The sequence below is a fragment of the Carassius gibelio genome, chromosome B15 (assembly GCF_023724105.1).
Source record: "Carassius gibelio isolate Cgi1373 ecotype wild population from Czech Republic chromosome B15, carGib1.2-hapl.c, whole genome shotgun sequence".
NCBI lineage: Eukaryota > Metazoa > Chordata > Actinopteri > Cypriniformes > Cyprinidae > Carassius > Carassius gibelio.
In genome coordinates, this window is record NC_068410.1 from 11,174,124 (window position 1) to 11,197,622 (window position 23,499).

Genomic DNA, 23,499 nt, shown 5'->3' on the forward strand with positions numbered 1-23,499 from the left:
AGAGGAACCCAAACACAACCCAACTTTCTCTCATCTACAGAAGTCCTCATCCAAACAGATCTGAGGCTCAGGTGCTTCTGACTGGACAAAATATGCTATTTATATTGATATATTGATATATATATATATTGATATGTATGTATGTTGTTACATGTCATGCTAAATCATAATTAATTGGACATTTTTCACAAATAACAGTATGAATCAAGCCATTCCCTTGGCCCTTCTAAAACGCTGTTTGGTGCTCATAAAACATTTCTCATTATATATGTTGAAAACAGATGCTTAATATTTTTGTGGAACACGTGATCACTTTTTTTCAGCATCTTTTCAACATTCATTCACAATAGATATTTAATAGATAAGTTAATATTTGGTCAAAATTAATAAAAAATTTTAATTATACATTATATACTAAAATGTAAATTAAAATATAGCTTGCAAGGAGCAATTTAGGGGCCAAGCACAAGAGACAAAATGAGGAGCTAAGCAAGCATGGCAGGGAACATGAGCAACTGTAAGTCTGTTCATGATTTTAGGCAAAATGGCAAAAATATAAATAATAACGATAAAAAAAAAAAAATAGGCATAAAAAATCAATTGTTATGTGATTTGATTTCTTATTACATTTGACAAATAGGATGCGCTGTTCCTGTTCCTAAATGACAACAACACGCTAAGTTTAGCATCAATATGCCATAGAAAGGCAGCCTCAGTTTTTGGCATCATGCCCTCAAAGTTGTGGTTGGGCTACACAAAAAGGTTTTGCTATATCAAAATGTTTTAACAACTTTTTTCCCAGCATGGTCCAGTGGTGGTCTGTGTAAAATTTGGTGATGTTTGAATAAGGTTTTTGACATAAATTAAAATGACCAGCTGCTGAAATACAACATATAATCTGCATATAACATTGTATATTGTATGACCCAAGGAATAGGAATAGGTGAGATTCATGGCCATCAGAATTTTGTTTCTAGTCCTTCTGATTCAAAAGTTATTAGCATAAACATGAGTGCAACTTTGGGCTTTTGGTGGCACTAAAGGGTTTGAGATAATGACTTCCAATTGCCAAATGCTGTGGTAAAAATTAAGACAGTCCTCTATGTGCAAAATTTAATAATTTTCTTGTACAGTAAGTAGTTCTACAGGCTGCAAGTGGAGGAAGAAGTAGCAGAATTAGAAGAAGAAGAACCAACAAAACCCTTATCCAAGTCCTCACTCAGGGGCTCAGCTTTGGAAAAAGAATGACTGATATGTGATGTTACATATTTGAAGCTTATTTAATAGGTAATTTTCCACAAATATCACTACGACTCAAACCATTCCTTTGGTCTGGGCACAGTCAGTTGTGGCCACTTCTTTCTATGACAGAGTAGTGGCATACGTTGGCAAGGCTGCCCTTGTTCTCTTGGCACAATGTGAACATGTACTTGTCATAGCAGACTGGGAACGCACACAATTAAACACGTCAGCATGGGGTACCTTCCCTGGGCCGGCAGGGGCACAGCACTCACTGTCACAAAAAGCAGCGCCTCCGATACACACACTGCCACCAGACGGATGTGAAAGTGTGTGTGTGTGTGTGTGGGGAGGGGGCAGTGGATAGATGATTAAGAAGTTAGTCTGAGCAGCATACAAAACAAAGCGTGACTGTGACCTCAATTTACACCATGCCACAGTAGTGGCACTCAATGTGGATATTCAGAGAGAGTGAGCGAGCGAGCAGGGAAAGTCTTGCTGTACAGCTTGAATATGCCATTCTTAACAGCCTGACTGGGTCACAGAAAAATATGTGTGCAGCTGTGCATGTGTCCTGACAACCTACTTCCTATTGATAAAATAAGTGCTACAGTTAGGCCACAAAACTGCAGTTTATCTGACAAACTCAGTGACAGTGGAGACATTGGCAAACGTTTGCACAAGCACTGTTATTCTTGTTTGTGGCTGAGGCAGAGGCAGAATTACCTCGATTATGTGCAAAAAGTCAATTAAATTAACTGTGAAAGGCTATTTATTTTAACCCGAGGATACATTTTTTCTGTTCTTAGTAATTATAGAAAAACAGCACAACATGTGTTGGCAAGAGAACAAAGAAAGAAGCTCTAAGAATAGTCCTGGCATCATACTGCCATCCTGTGGTCAGAGAGCAGCACAGCTGTGTGGTTTGTCAAGAAATGGACCAGACATGCACCTTGCAGCACCAATACCAAATCATGAACGAAATCATACGAAAATCATAAACAAGAATTTAGTACTTTTATTCAGCAAGGATGCATGATAAATTGGTTAAATAAATGCCGTTCTATTAATAATAAATGCTTGCTATTAATAATATTTTGTATTGGTTTCTACAAATACATTAAGCAGTTTTGACATTGATAAGAATAAATGTTTCTTGATCACCAAATCAACATATCAAAATGATTTCTGAAAGATAACGTGAAGCAATGTCAGAAAGAACTCAAGAACTGAGTAATGACTGCTGAAAATTCAGCTTTGCCATCACAAGAACAAATTATTTTAACATATATCAAAATAGAAAACTCTTATATAAAATTATACAGTAATGTTGTAATCATAACAAAGCCTGCATTTGTTTTATCCAAAGTTCAGCAAAACAGTGAAAATTTTACATTTTTTAAAAATAAATATAACATTTAAAATAACTGGTTTCTATTTGAATATATGTAAAAATGTACTTTATTCCCATGATTTTAGCATCATTACTCATCATAAATCGCCTTGATAAATCATTCTAATATTCTGATTTGCTGCTCAACAAAACAGCAGAGTATAATTTCTTCAGGTTTTTTTTTTTTTTTTTTTTTGATGAATAGAACATTTAGGAAACACCATTTATCTGAAATAGTAATCTTTTATAACATCAATTTCTTTATAAATATCATTGCTTTTGATCAATTTAAAGCATCCTTGCTAAATAAAAGTATGCATTATTACAGATAAATGCTGATCTATGGATCTCTCTATAAATCAAACAATCCTGAAAAAAAAAGAATATATATATATATATATATATATATATATATATATATATATATATATATATATATATATATATATATATATATATATATATATATATATATATATATATATATATATATATAAACAGACATACAAAACCATAAATAAATTACTCTAATCTCTTATTAGGATCTAGACAATGTATCTATCATGCTGGTTTTTACTAATGCAATTAAATGATAATAAAGTCTGAAAATAAATTAAAAATCACAATATCTGACAAAAGTAGAAAAGAAGCAACAAGACAATAGTACATAAATCTAGTCCTTGGACGTTTGATGATGACGGTTGCTTGCTTGAGAGAATCTGGGGACTATTAATAGATTGCACTGATACATTAAGTCATGTGTAATCTATTTCTGCTCTACTGGTTTTGTCACTAACTCTGAATAAATGAAGCAGCTCTTTTTGTTTTACTGTTATCTTTTCAAAATCATCAGTAAAAATAAATAAATAAATAAAACATAATGCCATAGCAATTGCAAGCAAACACATTCACACACTTGGAAATGCAATACTGAGACACAATTAGATTAGATTAGATTAGATTCATCTTTATTGTCATTGCACTGTCAATTACATTGGACAATGACATCAGCACTACTGCACTCCTCTGCTGAAACTTAACAAATAAAGAAAGTTATTTGCATAATTAATATGCATCTAAGGTGATACCACAACATCATGAATGTAGGTCATGGGGTCAGATGCTGGTCCTGCTGGGGTGGAGATAATATCACTAGATTCCCATCAGTCTCTTCTCTCAGTTACACACATGCATGTACAAATGACTCATTATACCTGTGCTATGTCTTTAGGTCTAGAAAATTGGACACAACATTTAAATGTCATTGTTTTAACTGCTGGGATTTGCACAAGGATGTGTTACTGTTTTGGTTTAATTTGGAGCACTGGAGCCATATGCAGTTTGCATACTGTCAAACATGCAGAAAATAAGGATTGAGAATTAAACCTCTCACTCTGAGTATTTCTGAACACCAAACCTGCAGAAATATCACATCTGAAATGCTGAGTGATATGGAAATGAGGTTTATGGCACTCTGATCATGTTAATAATGCTAATCCTGGGATTACGGGCACATTTTCAAGGTGCAATTACATCACCAAGCATCTTGGGATCACCATAATCACAGATTGTGCATGACGCTTCAGTATAATCCTGCCACATCCTTATTAACTTGTTGGTGCCATCCAGACTCCTGTTAAATAACACCATTTTAAAATACTTTGTTTTTCCTAAGAAAATGGCATCGACGTCTTATAAATCAGGAGAAATAAAAATTAGTCTTCATCATAAAGGTTCACTTTCCATATGTTTTACCTGGGGCCTGTTTCATAATAGAATTTTACCAAATAAACCAGGTTTATTTCAGTTAGTTTGACTTACTGTCAGCTGATTGTTCAAAATAAGTCTGACTAACTGAAATAAGCCTGGCTTGATAAACTTCTTTTTTTAAAAAGACCCCATACTCTGACTTCCAAAATGACCCACAGGTGTTATTTTTTGTTGTTTTTGTTTGTTTATTTATCTAGAAATAGTAAGCAATAGTACTTTTTTTTTCTGTCACCACCATATGTCAGCTCTCTTCCACTTTTACCTTACTTTGCTTTTTTTATTATTATTTTAATTAATAAATATTAGCAGAAAGCAACACCAGACAAACACAAATGGCTGTACAAAACCTAGTGCTGAAAATCATATATCTTTTTGTCCTTCTATTGAAATTAAGCTGCATCTGACAAGATGTAAAATTCACAAATAATTTTTAGATCTGACGATGCTGACCCAAGGAAAAACGCACATATTGTGAAAAAATTAATGGAGGACTCTATTTATTCTTAACAAGCTCAGCTCTTTTGCCACAGTTCTAAATAAATCAGTGTTTGAACCATAGACAGTAGGTTTGAACAAGAACGAGATATGTTTCCGCCTTCTCAAGCTCTGTGGTATCTCGGGGCAACTTGCTGTATTCACGAAATATTTTCGTAAATTATGCGTCCAGTGACATTTTTCATTTCATTTCATTTTCACAAATGCAGTTCGGTTTAAGTGCACTGGATTATTTACTTGCACCCATATCCAGTCACACATGTAGAAACTTGTAACTTGTAAATGTTGTTTCCATTATAATTTGACTTCATCGAGAGATACTTTTATTTTGGAAAAAAAAGAGTTGGCGCTAGACCATTTTATTTTATTTATGTGATACTTCTCTAGTTATATTTAGTTATAATATTTATATATATTATAGTTATAATATATAGTCTATTAATAATGCTATCACTACCATCAAGTTGCACAGCTGAACGTAGTTTTGCATTTAAGAAATGTTCTTTAGCCAAACAGTTTTGCTTAATAATGATAAAATAATTATAATAATAAAAATGTATAATTTGTTTCATAAATCCTCACCGGATGTTTATAGGAAAGACACTAACTTACTTGGATTTTTTTTTTAATGAATATTCGTTCATATATTCATATTTATTTACTTATTTAGCTACAAAATAACTGTTCTCTAAATTTCAAATCAACTCAAAACTCAAAACATTTCGGGGGAAAAACAACTGGAATATGTGATAATGTTCATATTTCTGAGAAAAAAAAAATCAGGTGACAAAAGCTAAGTGACTTTTATTTTGACTGCAGACGTCACGTTGACGTACGGACGTATAGTTTGGTGCTGCTGCTGCCTGCGCGGGAGTTTTATTTTTGTGCCTTATTTTGTTTACACAGCTACTTTTAACCGTCAAAACGCATGTTTTCTTTGTGAAGTGACTCATCTGATATTCCTCTCATTTACGTTACCCCTGAGGTAAATTAAGAAACCTATGTATGTTGTTTAAATGCAGTAATAGCAGAAAATATATTTCTACGTGACGTCAGTCGGTTTTATCGTAACGTTATATGCTTATGATTACGTTAAAACACTTATTTATCACCCCTGTAACCGGTTGAATAGTGTTTAGTAGTCCCTATTATCCATGTAGATAGATTAATTTGGAGCAGATTCAAATACCCCAAATTTGATTAACGTTAGTTAAAAGTTAGTTTTCAATTCTGTAATCTGTTTTGCCACATTCTGAAATAATCAGTCGGTTTAGGTGGTCAGCCAAACTTGGTGTGAATTTAGTGTTTACCCACAATTCACTTAGGTGGAGCAGAGCTGTCAAATGAGGCCAGTTTTCCAGTCTTATGCAGCTCCACTGATTGTATCCTCAGACAGTGACACCCTCCATTGGACACAGAATGGCTGCAGCTCCAGTGGAGTACACCATAGGAGGGGTGAAAATAAACTTCCCCTGCAAAGCTTATCCCTCTCAGCTGGCCATGATGAACTCAGTAAGATCTATTGTACTGACAGATTTGGTCTTGTGTTTTACAGTCAATCTCTAATGATTTGTATCCTAACATCTTCATACAAAGTTTTTAAAACAGCTTCTTTAGTTTGAAACGATAGCTGTCATTACTGTTTTAATCTCTCTTAGATCATTCGTGGACTTAACAATGGCCAACACTGTCTACTGGAGAGCCCTACTGGCAGTGGAAAGAGTCTTGCTTTGCTTTGTTCAGCGCTCGCATGGCAGCAAGCACAGTTTGGTATGACTAAAAATCTTTTTGACAACATTTAAACTGTTCTGTCAATGGACTGTTGACAAGACTGTGATGATGCCTTTCAACACTTTTTTTACATTTTCATTTAAAAAGAAAAGAAAAAAATGTACATTTATATCACTATACTTTGTATTGTATTACCTTTGCATTAAATTACAAATGGGATTGCAAAATATATATTTATGTAGTCTCCCATTTATTGCCTTAGAAGTTTACCCACCTAAGATTACTTGTACAGTTTAAAAAAAACCTGTAAATGTGAAAAAGGTCCATAGTTCTGGTAGCTACACTAGAGAGGAGACAAAGGTGCTGTATGGCATCTTATTATAGGTCAAATTATTCTTTGATGATCTTCAGACCTTTACGGAACTTGCCATAGGTAAAACAAGCAATGTGTATGATAAATAATGCCTAGAAAACCATACATACACTTCTCTGCAACTTTGGGGTCAGGAATTATTATTTACATTTTTTTGTTTGCCAAGTATGCGTTTATTTGATCAAAAATACTGCAAAAACAGTGACATTGCAAAACAATATAGAAATGTAAAATGACCGTTTTTCAATGCTATTTATTACTTTGATGGAAAAGCTAAATTTCAGCAGCCAGTACTCCAGTCTTCAGTATCACACAATGATTCTTCAGAAATCAGATTGTTTTTCAGATTTCTTTGAAGATAAGGAAGTTCAAACGAGCATACTATATTGTATCCATTGTGTTTCTGTTTTAAGAACTCAATCAATTTAATGCATTCTTGCTGAAAAAAATAATAATAATAATTTCTTGCAAATTTGACCACAATTTCCATGTAAATTCCATTTCATATCAAATATCCAAGACCCCAAAGAACTGTTCTGTTATGCTTCACAGAAACAAGCTAATCTGTCTATGACTTCTGTGAGGATAAACTTTCTTCACTCTATAAAACAATGTATTATAATGGTTCCTATTTTGTCATGTGTTCAGGTAAAGAACAGGATGCAGGTTCTAGTTCAGCTGACTGTAAGAAACCAGCAGTGGCTACTCCATGTCAGTGTGTGTGCCATAACCAAAATGCACACCCCACTTCCAGCAGAACAGCATCTATACCATCTCTGGGTGATCTTCCTTGTGAAGGTACTTCTGCACAAGCTACAACCCCTCTCTCAAAACACGGTAAGCATTTTCCAAAACCTTTTGACCCAAAAAAACAAAACAAAACATGAAACACCATGATAAATTAAATAAATGGTTTCTGTTTTCATAGAGTATGGTTTCTTGTTTCAGCAGTCAAAAGTGACCAGTCTAAGAAGTCCACTTTGTCTTCCCGTCTCTCTGAGAAACTTCAGGCCTCTCTCTCCAATGGAGAACAAGATGATGATTTTAAGATTGACAGGAAGCGCATTCGTACACCAAGCACAGAGCAGAAGGTACCTCTGCAAATAGCTTCTATTCCTGTGACATTATTGATTGGCTTGTTGAGTCTTGTCATCACACTCAGTTTTTATTTCTTTCCACAGAACATCAAGCGAAGATGTCTCGAGCGAGGAGTGATTTACATTGATGATGATGATGATGAAGAGGAGGAGCATCTAGAGAGACTGGTGCCCAGGGCTCAGAGTTGGACCATGGAATTGAACAGTGGTGCCAGAGCTGAGAGCTGCCAGTCACAGTCACAGTGTTGTGTGAGTGCACCTCAGACACATTTTCTTATCTCTAATTGGGAGACTATGATGTAATAAAGTGTCAGTAATAGCCATGGAGAGCACTGTTTGATATTTCTCCTCATTTCATCATCCAATACCATTAAAGGGATAGTTTAACCAAAAATGAAAATTCTGTCATGATCTACTCACCCTCATGTCATGTCAATGCGTTCACACTAGAAGCGACTTTGTCTCTGCGTGTCGCCAGGGACTGGAGATGAGGTTGCTAGTGGGTGTTCTCACAACTGGTTGTTTTGACAGCGAATTAGGTTTCAGGAATCAGCACTTGTCGCTGGAAATGAAAGGGATTGTGTCGCTTTGTTGCTTTTAGTGTGAACAGGGCTTAAATCTATATGACCACAAAAGAAGATCATTCTGAACACAAAAGAGGATGTAAAAAAAAAAATCTATGGTATCCAAACAGTTTTGGTGACCATTGACTTCCATTGTATGGAAATATACTAATATATAAGCATTTTTTAATTTTTTTTCAAAATATCTACTTTTTTGTTCCATGAAAGAAAGAAAATCATGCAGGAACAGCATGAGGGTGAGTAAATGATGACAGAATTGTCATTTTAAGGTGCACTATTCCTTTATCCCTACTTCAGTTGTTTTACCAAGGATGTTTTATTAAAGAAAAAAAGAGTAGAATAAAAGATATTATAATAAATTATTTAGTTGCAACTTATAACTATTAAATAAATTCTGTAATCTTTTATAAATGTAATATTGCATATGTTGTATTATTTTATTGTTGACCACTTGGTGGCAGCAGAAGATGGCTCAAAACATATTTCAAAGGTTCATGGGGATATTTTTGGATTTACTGCAGGGGTTTTCACACTTCTGTTGGACTCTTTTATTATGTGTTCTTTAAGCATGAGTTATCTGTTAAATTAGTGTCATTTGACTAGTACTGTGCCACAACAAGCCATATGACTCCAGATTAAATGTATGCACACAAAGTTGCTTTCATCCTACTTTAGGATGCCACCAAAGCAATGTCTGCGTCAATGCAAAACAGGGTTATTGTAGAAATTTGTGGATGCTGTATTTGTTTAGTTTTAGCTTTTAGCCTTTTGGATGTCACTTTGGAAATCTGCCTCAGTTTTTATATACATAATATGATAACCTTAAACAAACAATTGGCACCTCATCATTTCCATCAAGCAGAAATCCTCCTATCTGGGTTTATAAAGTGTTCTTATGAAGATAGTTCTTATGAAGATAGTGATAGTGTTCTTATGAAGATTTGTTTTGTTTGAGTGATGCTAATATGTAGGGCTATAAAATGCAGGATAAGGCTCTTAGAGAATCTGATGCAATGTAACAAACACCACAAGTATTCACATAGCCAGTGGTGAAAAGAATCTGTGTCAGCGTGATTGTACTGTCACACCGTAGGACATATTGCTTACAACTGGCACAATGGAAAAGGAGTGACTTGTGCTATGCGTTCCTCAAGATTGGTGGACTGTCACCGAAGAGGATGGCCCTGGCCTGATGGGCGGGCCGATGGGTTTGTTGGGTAGGGGGGTGAAGAGAAAGCAGGCCTTAGGTTTCACTCTCCCACCTGACACCGTTCTCGGCCCCTGCCAGCGCTGACTGACATCTTCAATGGGCCCTTTGAAGCGAGCTCCAGTTTAATTAAGAGGTTTGCCTTGCTTGGCAGTGATCTGTGAAAGCCGGGGATAAATATTGAATGGGGTTCACCTGCTGGTTACGGCGCTCCAGGGATAAACAGGTGCTTTGTGAGATTGGGGATTTGCGGGGTGGGGGGCTCCGGGGCAGCTATCAGGAGGGCTATAGGGAGTAAAGACCTCACTGAAATGCTTCACTCGCTGTCTCTCGCCTGCTATCTCTTTCTCTCTGTCCATCTGTATGGTGAGGGTGCAGTGGCCCAGGCAGGCGGACAGTGTGAGATTTCAGTCTCTCAGGTGTCAGGCTCTCAGAGCCAGCCTGTTGAAATGCAGTCTCCATTGTTCCCGCTCACACTCAGGCCTGCATCTTCCACCACAGGGCCATTGCAGAGCACAGACAATCTAACCTCACCATCTCAAACACAGGAGCTGCTCTCTCCACACCTCACCTGGCAAACAGAAATGCCACTGTCTAACAGAACAAACCCAGCTCTTATAATGTTTTTCACCAGTGACCGATAAGTACTTGGTAGAATCCTCTGTCTCTTCACGCAGGAATTTAACAATTCCTGTTCTGATGCCGACTCGTCTTAATAGTTTTACTTTCTTAAAGGTTCCACTAGAGATTCTTCTGAATTTATGTCATTGACTCTTCCATCTAATTTATATGTGTTTGCGATTATATAAAACAACTTTAGCACAAGAATAGAACTTTATTAGTTGCTGTGAATGTTTTGGAAATTCATTAAAAAGAAACGGTTCATTAAAGTTGCTTACTTGGGAATATTTTTACTTCATTAGTAGTTTTGTGACTTGTGTTTGAGACAGTTGTTTTTAGTGAATCAGAATCATCAGCTTAAGAATCGTACTTCACTGGTTGTGTTTTTGATTATTAAAATAGAAAAACAGTCCATAAAGTTTGTTCGCTGGGGAATCTTTTGACTTCTTTAATCTCAGTCCGTGTTTAAATCACTAATAACAAGTTTATTTCAAGTTTATTTATTTCTTGAGAATCTAACTTTGTAAGTAGAGCTGTATGATTTTATAAAAGTCAACTTCATTGTTCTTGCTGTATGTTTTTTACAAGCTAGTTGTTTTTAGTAAATCAGACTCTTTATTTCAGGAATCAGACATCGATACTTATGCTGTATGTTTTTGATTTAAAAAAAAAATAGAGTTGAGAGTTGTTCACTTGGGATGCTTTTGAATTCATTGATTATACTTTGTGGTTGATTCATTAAAAGCAACTGGCTCAAAAGAGTCATTTGCTTGGGAATCTGACTTTACTAGTTTTTAATTCATGTAAAGTCAGTTCATAAAAGTAATTTGGAAATCTGGCATTATTGTTCATGCTCAATATGTTTGTTTTACTTAGAAATAAAAGAAAAAAAGAAGAAAAACCTGGCTTTTAAGAGTCATTAACATGGGTAGCGTACTACACTTGTAGCACTGTATGTTTTTGATTCATTAAATAGAACCGGGTCCTAAAAGTCATTCACTTGGCAGTCTTTTGACTTCATTGGTTGCACTGTATTATAATTTTTTTTCTCCATATGCTCGACACCAGTCGTGCTGTATGTTTTATGCTGCTTAAAAAATACTTTCCAACTCACTTTCATTTTGCACATGCTGGAATAGTTATTGTACTGAATATCATAAAGATCATTCAGTTCTGGTTTGGAAAGAAAACAATTATTAGTTCCATACTCTACTTTTCACATATCCATTATCCCTAAAATACACCATATAGTGACCAGCAGCTTATTTGATGTATTTGTAGTATGTGTGTGCTGGCCCTGAAATGTAACTAGTTGTTAGGCCCCAGAAGAGCTGTGAAACACTGTCATTGTACACCCGTGCTTCTACAAACCCCCAAAGACACTTTCCCAATATCCTTGTTCATTTTTTAGTGCCAGAACAATGGCCACATTTTCTTAGCAGTGCAATGAGCTGCTGGATGCATCTGCAGGTGTCTGCCCCTGACTGGAACAGCATGCTTGGGTTAATGCTCCCACACAATGCCACGCACTGTTTTATTAGGAGCCGCTGTTGATGTCTGGAGAGGCCTGAGGTGTAGCTCTCTGCTCCACTGATATCAGGGCCTCGCCATGAAAGAATGCGCCACTCCACCTGAATGTGTCTGTAGCGGCAGGTTTGGCCAGTGGAAGCTGTTATCTGCATTCCAGGGGTGTCTTATTTGCTGTGCGGTAGTGAGAGGGGCCGAAACTGTGGCAGGCTGCATGTAACGGATACCCTTGTGTAATCTGTTTCCTGCACGGCTGCTGACAAGGCCTCCCATTCACAATCAGCCCTTTCTCTCCCCCCTGCGATGCATAAGTAATTATTCGGTATAGGAGGCAGGATACTTGGACTGGCCTATTGAATGTGGCAGCAGCAGGTAAGGTAATCGGCAGGGCCGTAACTCTTCCTGCGATGCCGTAACCTTAGCTGCTGCCAGCTCTCTGTTTATTTAGCACGTCGGCCCGGGTCTTTGTCCCATCGGGGGACGGTTTGCAAGACAGGCTCATGTTCGCTTCCATTCTATCACTTACTGTAATATTTAATGACAAACAAGGTTTGAGAAGCAGCTCAGGTAACCGGAGCCGGAGCTCTTCAGTGAAGTGCAAGCTAAAGGACAGCTTGATCCCTGATGTGAAGGTGTAACACACGCCGTGACTTAGCATTTGCTTATGAGGGATAATCTTACTGTCACTCTTAGGAAAGGAAAAGAAGATACTGTTTGACCTGAGGTTTTATTTATTGGTATCAATCAGTATTGGATATTTAATTGTACATGTTTATTTGGATTACCTTTGCCACCATCTGACGCACACTTAACGTTCAAAACTAATTGGAATGTAAATACTACTAATAATTTCATAACAGTTAAATGTAATCTTTAGCCAATTTAAAAATCAACAGAACTTTTTTATATGCATAATGTGGTGATGCTTAAATCCACTTCTAATATTTAAAATCATTAGTGTGTGTGTGCATTTATTTTTAATGTATTTATACAAAATAATAATATAAATAGATAAAAAACACAGAAAAAGTCACATTTTATTTTTAGATAAGAACAAGATACAAGAACAAGATACAAAAGTGGTAGTAGTGATTTTTTATGTCTTCTGCTCACCAAGTCTGCATTTTTCTGATAAAAAATAATAATATTAATATTGTGAAATGTTATTACAAATTTGTATTTTCAGCAACCATTAAGTAATTTAATTAGTCCATTTTTCATTATCCATGTTGAAAACACCTGTGCTTATTAATAGTTTTGTTAAAACTGTGATATTTTCAGTAATCTTTAATTAATAAAAAGTAACTTATCTTAAATCCTACTGACCCCAAACTTTTGCTTGCTTAAATCCATTTGACAGAATTCTACTGATTTTTCTCACACACACAAAAAAAGTTATTCTTCCATCTACACCTACCTACAGTATCAGCAACGATTAGAAACCTGATTCATAACCATGCAGGGAAAGATTAAGCCCACCAATCCTCAAGGTGAAGAAATATTGACTCTGTCCAGTTCCTTTATAACAGTTCCTATATTAAATACTCCAGGCATAGCAGTTCAGATATAATGTATATTTAAACACTTACAAGCTTTTCTTGATTTATGCATGAAGTATCTCAATACTCAGACAATACTGTTGGATCCCACAAAATGAAGCAGTGACTCTCTGCTTGACACCAGCTATGTTACACATGAGTTGTGTGTCATTCCCATGAATGGAGGGGAAAGTGGAACACTTAAAAAGCTCATACCATCCTCAAGATCAGTTTCACCACTAGAGCTGGCTGCAGGCAAGCATAGCCCTTTATGTGAAAGCTGCAATTAAAGAGATCCAATCAGAGGGGCCAGTAGCATTAACAATGGAATGGTCTAAAATTACAGTCTTGCTTGGGGTCATTCTGTCTTGACTTATAGCATTTTCCTGTTATGTGAATGATTATCTGTATCACCACTAATACAAAAGCCTTTTCATGATCTGGACAAAAAAAGGTCTGTAGCATTGCTTCGAGTGGGTTGTTTCTCTTTGTAATATTCATGCTTGACTTGTTTTCCTCTCTTTGTTTTCCACAGCCTCCCGTGTCTTGTTCACTCTGTCCTTGCGCCAACCTCAAAGCAGGACAGAAAACGGTTGAAAAGTCCAAGGACAGTGATAAAGACAAAGATGGAAGTGGAAGGAAAAAGATCCCAAAGATCTTCTTTGGCACTCGTACCCATAAGCAGATCACACAGATCGCACGGGAGCTCAAACGGACGCTTTACTCCACCGTGCCCATGACGATACTGTCCAGCCGTGACCACACCTGTGTCCATCCCGAAGTGGTGCCGCATGCTAACCGCAACGAGCGCTGTAAGGAGCTGCTGGAGGCCAAGAATGTGAGTCGGCCTCTTCCCATGTTACTTCATGGGACATTGCAACCACCTTTGAGCACAGGTTCTTCATTCATCTGTCATCATTAGAGCCTCTCAGAAGGATAAAAGAGAGTAGACTTAGACATCTCCTGGTTCAGTGAGTTCAAGGCCTGAACCCTGAACTCCACCAATATTAGTGTTTTGAGAGAAACCTAAAGATAATCAATTCATCTTATTCTCTTGGTTGTCCTAGAATCCCCACTTATATTTTAAGTACGTTTAAAAAAAAAGTACTTCTTAAAAACAAGCATTTTGGAGACATTAGTCCATAAAAGCTTAATGTATTACTAAAAGTACTTATTTTAAGTTTTGCATTTGTTGTCTGTGCTGATAGCCTTGTGGACAGCACTTTGTCGTTATGCTACAGGGGTGCCGGGTTCGAATCCCGACTTGAGGACCTTTCCCGATCTCTCTCTCTCTCTCTCTCTCTCTTTCTCTCACTTCCTGTTAGTTCTGATCTGTCCTATCCTAATAAAGGTGAAAATGCCCAAAATTAATGGGCTTAAATCCTAAATTAGCCTTTGTTTGGAATAACTTAAATTTGATGTAATATTTTTTCATATTCTAGATATTTCATGAATATTAGAATATCTTATTTAACACTTTTTTTTTCTTGTTATTGTTTGTATAGCTGTATAAAGGTTGAAACATTGCAATTGTGCTTATGTTGTTCAGTGCAATGATGATATTATCCAAACAAAGAGTTAAGAAGTGTTATAGTTATTGTGCAATTGATTACATTAACAAGCCGTCGTTCACTGACAAGCTTGTCAGTGAACAACGGCAGTGTGTAGTTAATTCTGCTCCATGTGAAATCGCGCAGCTGATGGAGCTGATTACAGAACCGGCTTTACTGACTTGCGATGCGATTTATCGCACTGCCCTAATTAACATAATTTCAGCAATTGTCAGCAAATGTATGAAGAACAGTTCATACAAAAGTCACTTTCAAACCAAAGATCTTGGTCAATGCAGTAGTCCGTTTGACTAACTTGAAACCGGAATTCCGGATGCCTATGGAAATGACTGGATTTTGCCCACAAAATCCACTGAACAGCAGTAAATGTGGCCACCCACTAACAGTTACTGTCTTTGATGTTGGGCTGTTTTCTTTGGCTGCAAACCAGCGTTTGACTGAAGATTAGCAATTTTGATGATCCAAATTGGTGGTGCATTATTAGAATGGTCTCACTTTTGTGTGTATAGCTAAAGATAACCACTTCATCAACTATTTCCTCTTCCCTTCTAAGTGTACAGGTCATGGCCAGTGCCCTATTCATCCTTAAGTGTTGGACCCAAGTAGTGATCAACTCATCATGAATTTGTTAGCCATAGAAAGTCTTGAATTGGATCTTGTGAACGGAGATTGACCCACTCTTTTCTGTGGAACCAAACACCTCGTTTCCTGATCTTCACAGGAGCCTGCAGGCCAAACAGCAAGTGTGGCCACTTATTCTGTGAACCCTCTTCTCTTTTCACTGTAACACAGTCGTAAGAAAAGAAGACGAGCTGGCGACACTGAAATGCAAACCCTAGCTTTAAGGTTTCACAAACTTAATCTCCGTCACCAAAGCTGTGGAGAACAGTTACAGGGGATAATATCCCCAATCAGTCATACAGACCTTTTTTGTTGTGCAGCCTTGTCAAAGGCTTCAAACTCACTTTGTTCCAGTGGGAGTTTCGTTATCATCCGGGTTGCTTAGTCTCTGACCATCGGGCAGCCAGCGTAATGATACCTATTATGCTGTCACCACAGGTGTCCACTCACCTCTCGACTGTGTCGCACCCCTGCACATGAAAGCGGGGAAGTCCGTGCCGACAACCCCGCTCAGAGAGAGGAGAGAATGAGCTGTCGTTTTCCTCATCCTCCCTGGGGCCCCATCTCTTGAGTCTTTATTCCGCTCTCCTGGTCTTCCTGAATGGCTGAAGAGCATAGGCCTTTCAGACACTTGTCATTAGGTCGCACACCCCTCAGCAGTGCCATCATCACTTTCATAAGAGTTGGAGGACAGGGGATCAAAACGGCACGATCAGGTTGACATTTATCCTGTGCTCTCATTGATGGCTAATCCCTCTTTGAGTATGTATACTGGAAGCTGCCATTAGCCTTTCAGCAGCATGTTACAGGTTCCAGTGAATCACCAAACAATGCATAGATGCTTCCCTTTTTTTTGCAGGGAGAAACGCCTGCCTAAATAATTGTATAAAAACACATTTTATTATAAGCAAGTGTTAGGAATATCAATTATGTGGTTTAATTGCAACAAAACATGTAAATTTTTCAATAAATGAATAATTTATTATATCAGTTCATGCATTCCTTGGTATTCAAACCCACAACCTTGGTTTTGGTGGTGCTTGCTATGCATCTCAAACATTACCTGTTTTCATAAAATGGTATTATTTGGGTGTGTTTATATATTTTTATGTCTTTCAGGGAATGTCATGTCGGTACTATCACAATGTGCATAAAATGCGTGATCAGAGCACTTTACAATGGGTTCATGGGCTACATCAGGCCTGGGACATTGAGGATCTGGTCCGTCTTGGCGGTAAGCTGCGGTCCTGTGCTTACTACGCAGCTCGGGAGCTCATGCAAGATGCTTGCATCGTGTTCTGTCCTTACAACTACCTGCTGGACCCCCTCATTCGTGAAAGTGTGAGCATCAATGCATAAACTACAATATAATCTAGATAACATAACTTTGTTGCTTTATATAGATTTAAGACTTTTTTGCAGTTTTTTCTTGCTTTTATTCAGTAAGGAAGCATTTTAGTGACAGATAGGACTTTTTTAAATTTTACAGAATTGTTCTGTTTTAAATAAATGTTCTTTTGAACATTTTTTTTATTCTATTCACCAAATTAAAAAAAATCCCCCCCAAAAAATAACAGTTTCCGCAAAAATACTAAGCAGCAAAAACTGTTTTCAACATTGGTAATGATAAGAATTGTTTCTGGAGCACCAACTTTTAATTAATAGTTATTTAAAGTAGTATATATTTGACAGTATATTGTTTTCTATATATTTAATGCAGCAAATGCATACTTAAGAGACTAAAAACATTAATGCAGTCTGTTCACCACTTATTTAAAGTAGTCATTTGTAGTTTTCGCATAAGGTAGATGACACATTTGTTAGGATACTGTCTGTATTTGAAGTATTTCTGTATTTATCATATGGTGATCACTTTCGTGTTGTTCCTCTGCCAGATGGAAATCAATCTGAAGGAGCAAATTGTGGTGCTGGATGAGGCTCATAACATAGAGGACTGTGCCCGTGAGAGTGCCAGTTACACTCTGAACCAAGCTCAGCTGTTGCATGCACGTGATGAGATGGATGGAATGGTGACGCACAACATTCGGCGCGATCAACACAGGCCTCTGCTAGCCTTCTGCTGCAGCCTTGCCAAGTATGGCCCATCTTTTCTCCAACAGTTTCTCATCTTAGGCAGTAGGATATCCATATGCTGCATCGTCATGTGATATAATATGTCAGAGATCTGCTTTCCGAAGATTCTTGATATTTCTTTATTTGGACAAATCTGTAATTTGTGTTAACTTGTGAGCTTAATGTTGCTCTTTTAAAAAGAAGGGAAGTTAAATTCATTATGTTTGTTTCCTTACAATTATATAGTTGGGTGCAGGAAAGCTGCAATAGCTTGGAGGAGCGTGAATATGAGTCTTCCTGTAAGGTCTGGACGGGGACCGAGATTCTTGGCATCTTCCATGGCCTTGGCATCACAGCAGACACCTTCTCTTTGCTACAGGTATCCTTCCTCCCCTTTGACCAGCAGGAGTATACTAACAGTCTATCCCTTTTTTTATCTGATTTGTCTCCGCTTTGTGTAGAAAAACCTGGCAGCAGTGCTGGAGAAGGAGGAGCGGATTGGGCTAGTGAACGGGAGAGAAGACACGGTGCAGGTTCCCACCATCAGCTCCAACACTCAGTCAATGCTCAAAAGCCTCTTTATGGTGCTGGAATTTCTTTTCAGACAAAATTGCAGGTCATTATCACAAACTACCCATCATTCTTCTTACCTTACTATCTCTAAAAAGGTTTTTGGCAGTGATTTTAAAAGACCCCTTGAAATCACAATGGGAGTTTTATGGCTTCTAGTCTATGTCTTTTAGCTTTAAGGCCGTCTTTATGCTGGTGTACTCCTAAAAGTTGACAAGATTTAAGTATAAAATGGATAGAGGAACCATACATTCAAAATAAACTAACTTCTAATCAGATACACTATTAAAACATTGCTGTCTAAATTCTATCATACTTGCAAGTCTCGGGATAGTGAGGGTTGGTGAAATTAGTTTAATGACGCAGTCTTCAGGAAATGTTAAAATGTTGTATAATTTAATGTTAGCAGCAAAATCTTCACAAATGCATGTTGAATAGTTGACGTCTTCCAGACCTCATTTAATGAATAAAATGATGTATTTCAGAGTACTTAATAATCCTTGTCTTTGTAAAACTTTGATAAAATCTTCTACTATAGTACATGCTCTGGTAAGCAACTTTATTTATTCTACATTCATCTGTTAGTTTTACAAAAAATTATTTTTGGCGATATGTACAGGTTTGCAGATGATTACCGTGTGGCCCTCCAGCAGAGCTACATGTGGACCACCCAGCAAGACCTGCCTGACGCTCAGGGCTTTTTCGCACGACCCCAGCGTCGCCGACAGAGCACCCGCACCAAAACTCTGGTGCACACGCTGAGCTTCTGGTGCCTCAACCCTGCTGTGGTGAGAGCAACCGTTATTTCTCTAGTACTTTTAAAATCTGATTAGGATGTTGTCAGTATGAGCATGGATCATAAGCTGTTATGGCTGGTAATGTGTGTCACGACAGGCATTTTCAGATCTGAGCGGCTCAGTACGGAGTATCGTGCTGACCTCGGGGACTCTGTCTCCCATGGGCTCCTTTTCTTCTGAATTGGGCATTAAATTCTCCATCCAGCTCGAGGCGAATCATGTCATCAATAAGTCACAGGTCAGTGTTAGATATTTTAATATTAATATATTTTTTTAAATCAGCATTCTTTGATTTAAAAATTTTCAAAAGAACAGGATTTATTTGAAATGGAAAACTTTTATACAATTCTAAATGTCCTTGCTATCACTTTTGATCAGTTCAGTGTGTCCTTGCAGAATAAAAGTAAAAAAAAAAATTATTTTTAAACATCACACCAAACTTTTGAATAGAGTTGTGTATTGGTTTATGTTGCAGGTCTGGGTCGGTACAGTCGGTGCAGGCCCTCAGGGTCGTAAACTTTGCGCCACATTTCAGCATGCGGAGACATTTGCCTTCCAGGATGAAGTAGGGGCCCTGCTGTTGAAAGTCTGCCACACAGTGAGCCGAGGGGTTCTCTGCTTCCTGCCATCCTACAAGGTACATACAACAGTTTTGCAATGAGCAATAGTATAAACATCTCTGTTCCTCATATTTGACCAATTGCATGGCAATACAGTGCCAACTTTCAGTCTCTTTGCTTATAAATAATGCGTACAAAGTGTAAGATTCTGAACCACTAGTTAATGTTTTTTTTTTACAGTAAGTCATGTCAGTTTGCTATTGCAGCTCTACAAAGCTGCCACTGGGAGGCCTTAGAGACCACAACATGCTGATGTTTTCCATAAAATGCTATATAAAAAAAATCATCTGCATGCTGTGTAAGACTGTGGTTTCTGTCTAACATTCCGGTAGAGGATCCACTAAGCCATAACTCAAAAAGTAACTGTTACAAAATTCAATAGCAGTGGTCAAATAATGATCATATACACTAATATGTAGTCATAATGTATTATAGATAATGAACAAAAGCTTTTGAGTGCTGGCTCATGGTTTTTCTGTATCCCTTTTCAGGTAACAGGTTAAATTACTGAAAGCCATTGAAGAATACTTTGTTCCTCATTGTTTGTTATGTTTAGCTCATGAATAATTCAGCACTATTCTAGCTGCCTGTCATGATGTATTCTCAGAGGGGATGATTACCTTTCTTAAATATCTATCTTTTGTGTGTGTGTGTGTGTGTGTGTGTGTGTGTGTGTGTGTGTGTCTTTGTCTGTGCACACATTTTAATGTAAATATATCATGTTATTGTAAATATATTTCATCCAATAAATTTGACCTATCAGGATCATAGTATGCTTCCCAAAATTTAATAACCAGTTACAATAGTTACAATAACCAGTTTCTTTATATATTGACCACATAAATTGCCAATTTTAGATCATGTCCTTGTATGAATGTTCCATGTGGATTAATATTTAATCTGGAAACTGAGCAGTTTAGGGACTCATTGGAGACTGTAGAGGTTCTGGAGCCTGAAAGTCCCGTCTGAGGAGAAGCAGATCATCTGTAGTCTCCAGACACCTCTCAACACTCCTGCTTGATCCCTATCTCTCTCCACTTCAAGGGACCATGTCAATGTGTGTCTGTTCTGGCTATTTGTCCACATGACACCAATTGTGCTATATCACCCTCAGGCCCCTCAACAATATCATTCAGAACTCACACAAATAGACACGCAAGCAAGCGCCTTGCGGTTCTCGAGGTGTAGTTTTGCATCTTCCAACCCGTCTCAGTTGGACCCAGTTAACCATATTGCCCCATGTTGTCTGTCATGACCTCATGACAGGAAGGGCTAAACAGCTAAGAGGGCCTGCTTATTAAATGTGGGCTAGGAAAGGTGAAAAGATCTTGTGGAAACGCAGGATGCTTTTAAAACAGATTAAGATAAGGGCCATTAGAACTGACGTCGCCAAGCTGTCTATGTGAAGATGCATCTAAACTGGCGCCTGGTGCTTGAGGTGGGTTGAAAAGGAGGGGTTGGAGGATGTATCTGTGCAACTTGCATCATCTCAAAGTGCTCTACAGGGGGTCTGAGCATAGGCTATGAGCCCCCAAGGCCTTTCAGCATATTGTCTGCAGTCTCAGCATTATCAGTATAAGGTACTGCAGCACTTGAGATTCAAGGGATTTCTATTACAGAGATACTGTATTTATTTATATAACAATCTTTTGTTTTGTTTTTATTGTAATGTGTGTGTGTGTGTGTGTGTGTGAGCGCTCTTGTTTTTGTGACATATCAGGACACAACTCTGTATAATGACATGGGTATGACACAGGTATTACAAGGAGAGGCTGACTTATGAGGACATAACCCATGTGCCCATTTTTCAAAACGCTTATAAACCATACAGAATTAGTGTTTTTTTTTTTTTGTGTTTTTTTTTTTTTTTTTTTTTTTTTTGAGAAAGTAAAAATGCTCCTGTGAGGGTTAGGTGTAGGGTGATACAATATACAGTTTGTATAGTATGAAAACCATTATGCCTATGGGATGTCCCCACTTTTCACAAAACAAACGTGTGTGTGTGTGTGTGTGCGCGTCTGAATATACAATTATTGAAGTCATTTCTGGTTTGGGAAAATCGCAACAAATCATTTCAAATCTTAAGATTGCGCTACCAAAAATATTTTTTCGTCATTTTCACTGAGTGGGCTGTAAATTTTAAGAAGTCAGGTGAATAATGTTATGTTAGATATATTAATGTGACATGATATAACAACAGTATCTATAGAAATGGCTCTTCTCAGCCAGCTGCATTATTTTCCTCCTGATTATTTTTGTTTACTTTTTATTCCACTGTAAGTAAATGAAAAGTATAAATAAAAAGTATATTCAAATGTTTTTGAATAGTTTTTGATAGAACGTTTTGCTGATTGGTTACAATATAAATTGAAGTTTCTCACATTATTTGTGTAGGAGAAAGGTGGATATAATTAAAAGTTTTGGAATTTTTACATAAATGGACCATATATTAGGAGCAGTGCTGTTTCCCATCACTAAGTGTGATTGTTCTGCTCAAACTCCATCCATGTCAGATGTGTATCAAAGTAAATGTTTATGTACTATGCTGTCGTGCCAGTGTAGAGTGTGTAACTCTCTTTCTTGAAGCTGTCCATTAGTGAGGCAAGCCCTTATTCCAGCTATAGCTATTTATTAGATAACAACAGATCCATACTTCAGCAGATCTTGTTCTTTATCTGGAGTTCAGTTCTCACTGTTGGCCTCCCACTAATGGCCTGCTCCACATCAGCGCTGAAGAGTGTGGGTGCTTGCAGGCAGGCGGCAGGGGCGCCACTCTGCTCCTTCCTTGGCGTGATCGTCACTGTGATATTTGACAGCTGAATTATTTACAGTAGCTACACGTCTTCTGCTGCCACCAGGGCCCTATGTTTCATTTATGCCACCCTACAACCAAGTTTGTCCATTATTTAGAGGCCTTTTGCAAATAAAAAACAGCAATGTGTTGCCACATGACAGAATGGCGTCAAGGTTGGAGGAAAATAGATAAAGAGCAGTGTAGGTGACAGAGGAAAATGAGAGCGTGAGAGAGAGAATGCAGTTGTTCCTCGCAGTACCACCTCACCACAATCTCCCCTCGGAGGACTGCATCCGGTCGACTTAATCTAGCATGGTGACACAAGCTGAGTGATGCATATATTTAGTCGACTAACCACAATGAATTATTCACCTTTTGTTGTGCCTGTGGATGTTCGCTAGATAGACTTCACTCCACTTTGTTTTATCAACAGCTTTTCTAAATGTTAATCCAGTCTTGTGCAGACATCTCTGAGATGTGACATTTGGCTCTTTACTGTCAAGGACAGCAACATTCACATGTACACAAACAGTTTGATTATTCCCAGTAGTCAGAGTAGGGATTTACTGCGATTAAGATCGATCAAACCCACTGACACTCCACTTGCCCCAATTTGGTGTCTTTTTTAAGAATTATGGCTGTTTAACCACCACTTTGTTACTTAGAAATTTTAATAGTGAATCAATACATGTCCTGCTAAAATAGATTTTCTAAATATTTCTGATAAAATATTGATTGATCCAGCTAGATATTGTTAGATTGTGTTATTTTTAAATCAAATAGTTTTAATCTAAGCATTCCATTTAACAGTATTGTGTTTGCTTGTTTGTTTATCTTTTTTGTGCGTGATGTTAATCACCAATGTTAAGACTCATTTT

General features: G+C 37.4%; 1 protein-coding gene across 11 annotated transcripts in view; it reads left to right on the forward strand.

Moving 5' to 3' along the window:
• Nucleotides 1-5,712: 5,712 nt before the first annotated feature.
• Nucleotides 5,713-23,499, forward strand: part of brip1 (BRCA1 interacting helicase 1) — a 53,789-nt gene continuing 36,002 nt past the window's right edge. For 7 of the 11 annotated variants that reach the window (XM_052576920.1, XM_052576925.1, XM_052576923.1 and 4 more), the window contains exons 1-14: nt 5,725-5,882; nt 6,223-6,409; nt 6,556-6,667; nt 7,650-7,838; nt 7,950-8,092; nt 8,183-8,347; nt 14,111-14,413; nt 16,887-17,108; nt 17,663-17,862; nt 18,087-18,219; nt 18,302-18,456; nt 19,030-19,198; nt 19,305-19,445; nt 19,683-19,844. In XM_052576920.1, coding sequence (XP_052432880.1) covers nt 6,317-6,409; nt 6,556-6,667; nt 7,650-7,838; nt 7,950-8,092; nt 8,183-8,347; nt 14,111-14,413; nt 16,887-17,108; nt 17,663-17,862; nt 18,087-18,219; nt 18,302-18,456; nt 19,030-19,198; nt 19,305-19,445; nt 19,683-19,844 — 2,187 coding nt within the window. In that variant the 5' untranslated portion in view covers nt 5,725-5,882; nt 6,223-6,316. Of the gene's footprint in view, nt 5,883-6,222; nt 6,410-6,555; nt 6,668-7,649; nt 7,839-7,949; nt 8,093-8,182; nt 8,348-14,110; nt 14,414-16,886; nt 17,109-17,662; nt 17,863-18,086; nt 18,220-18,301; nt 18,457-19,029; nt 19,199-19,304; nt 19,446-19,682; nt 19,845-23,499 lie in introns of all 11 variants that reach the window. The other 4 variants (XM_052576930.1, XM_052576928.1, XM_052576922.1 and 1 more) reach the window with 4 other exon arrangements.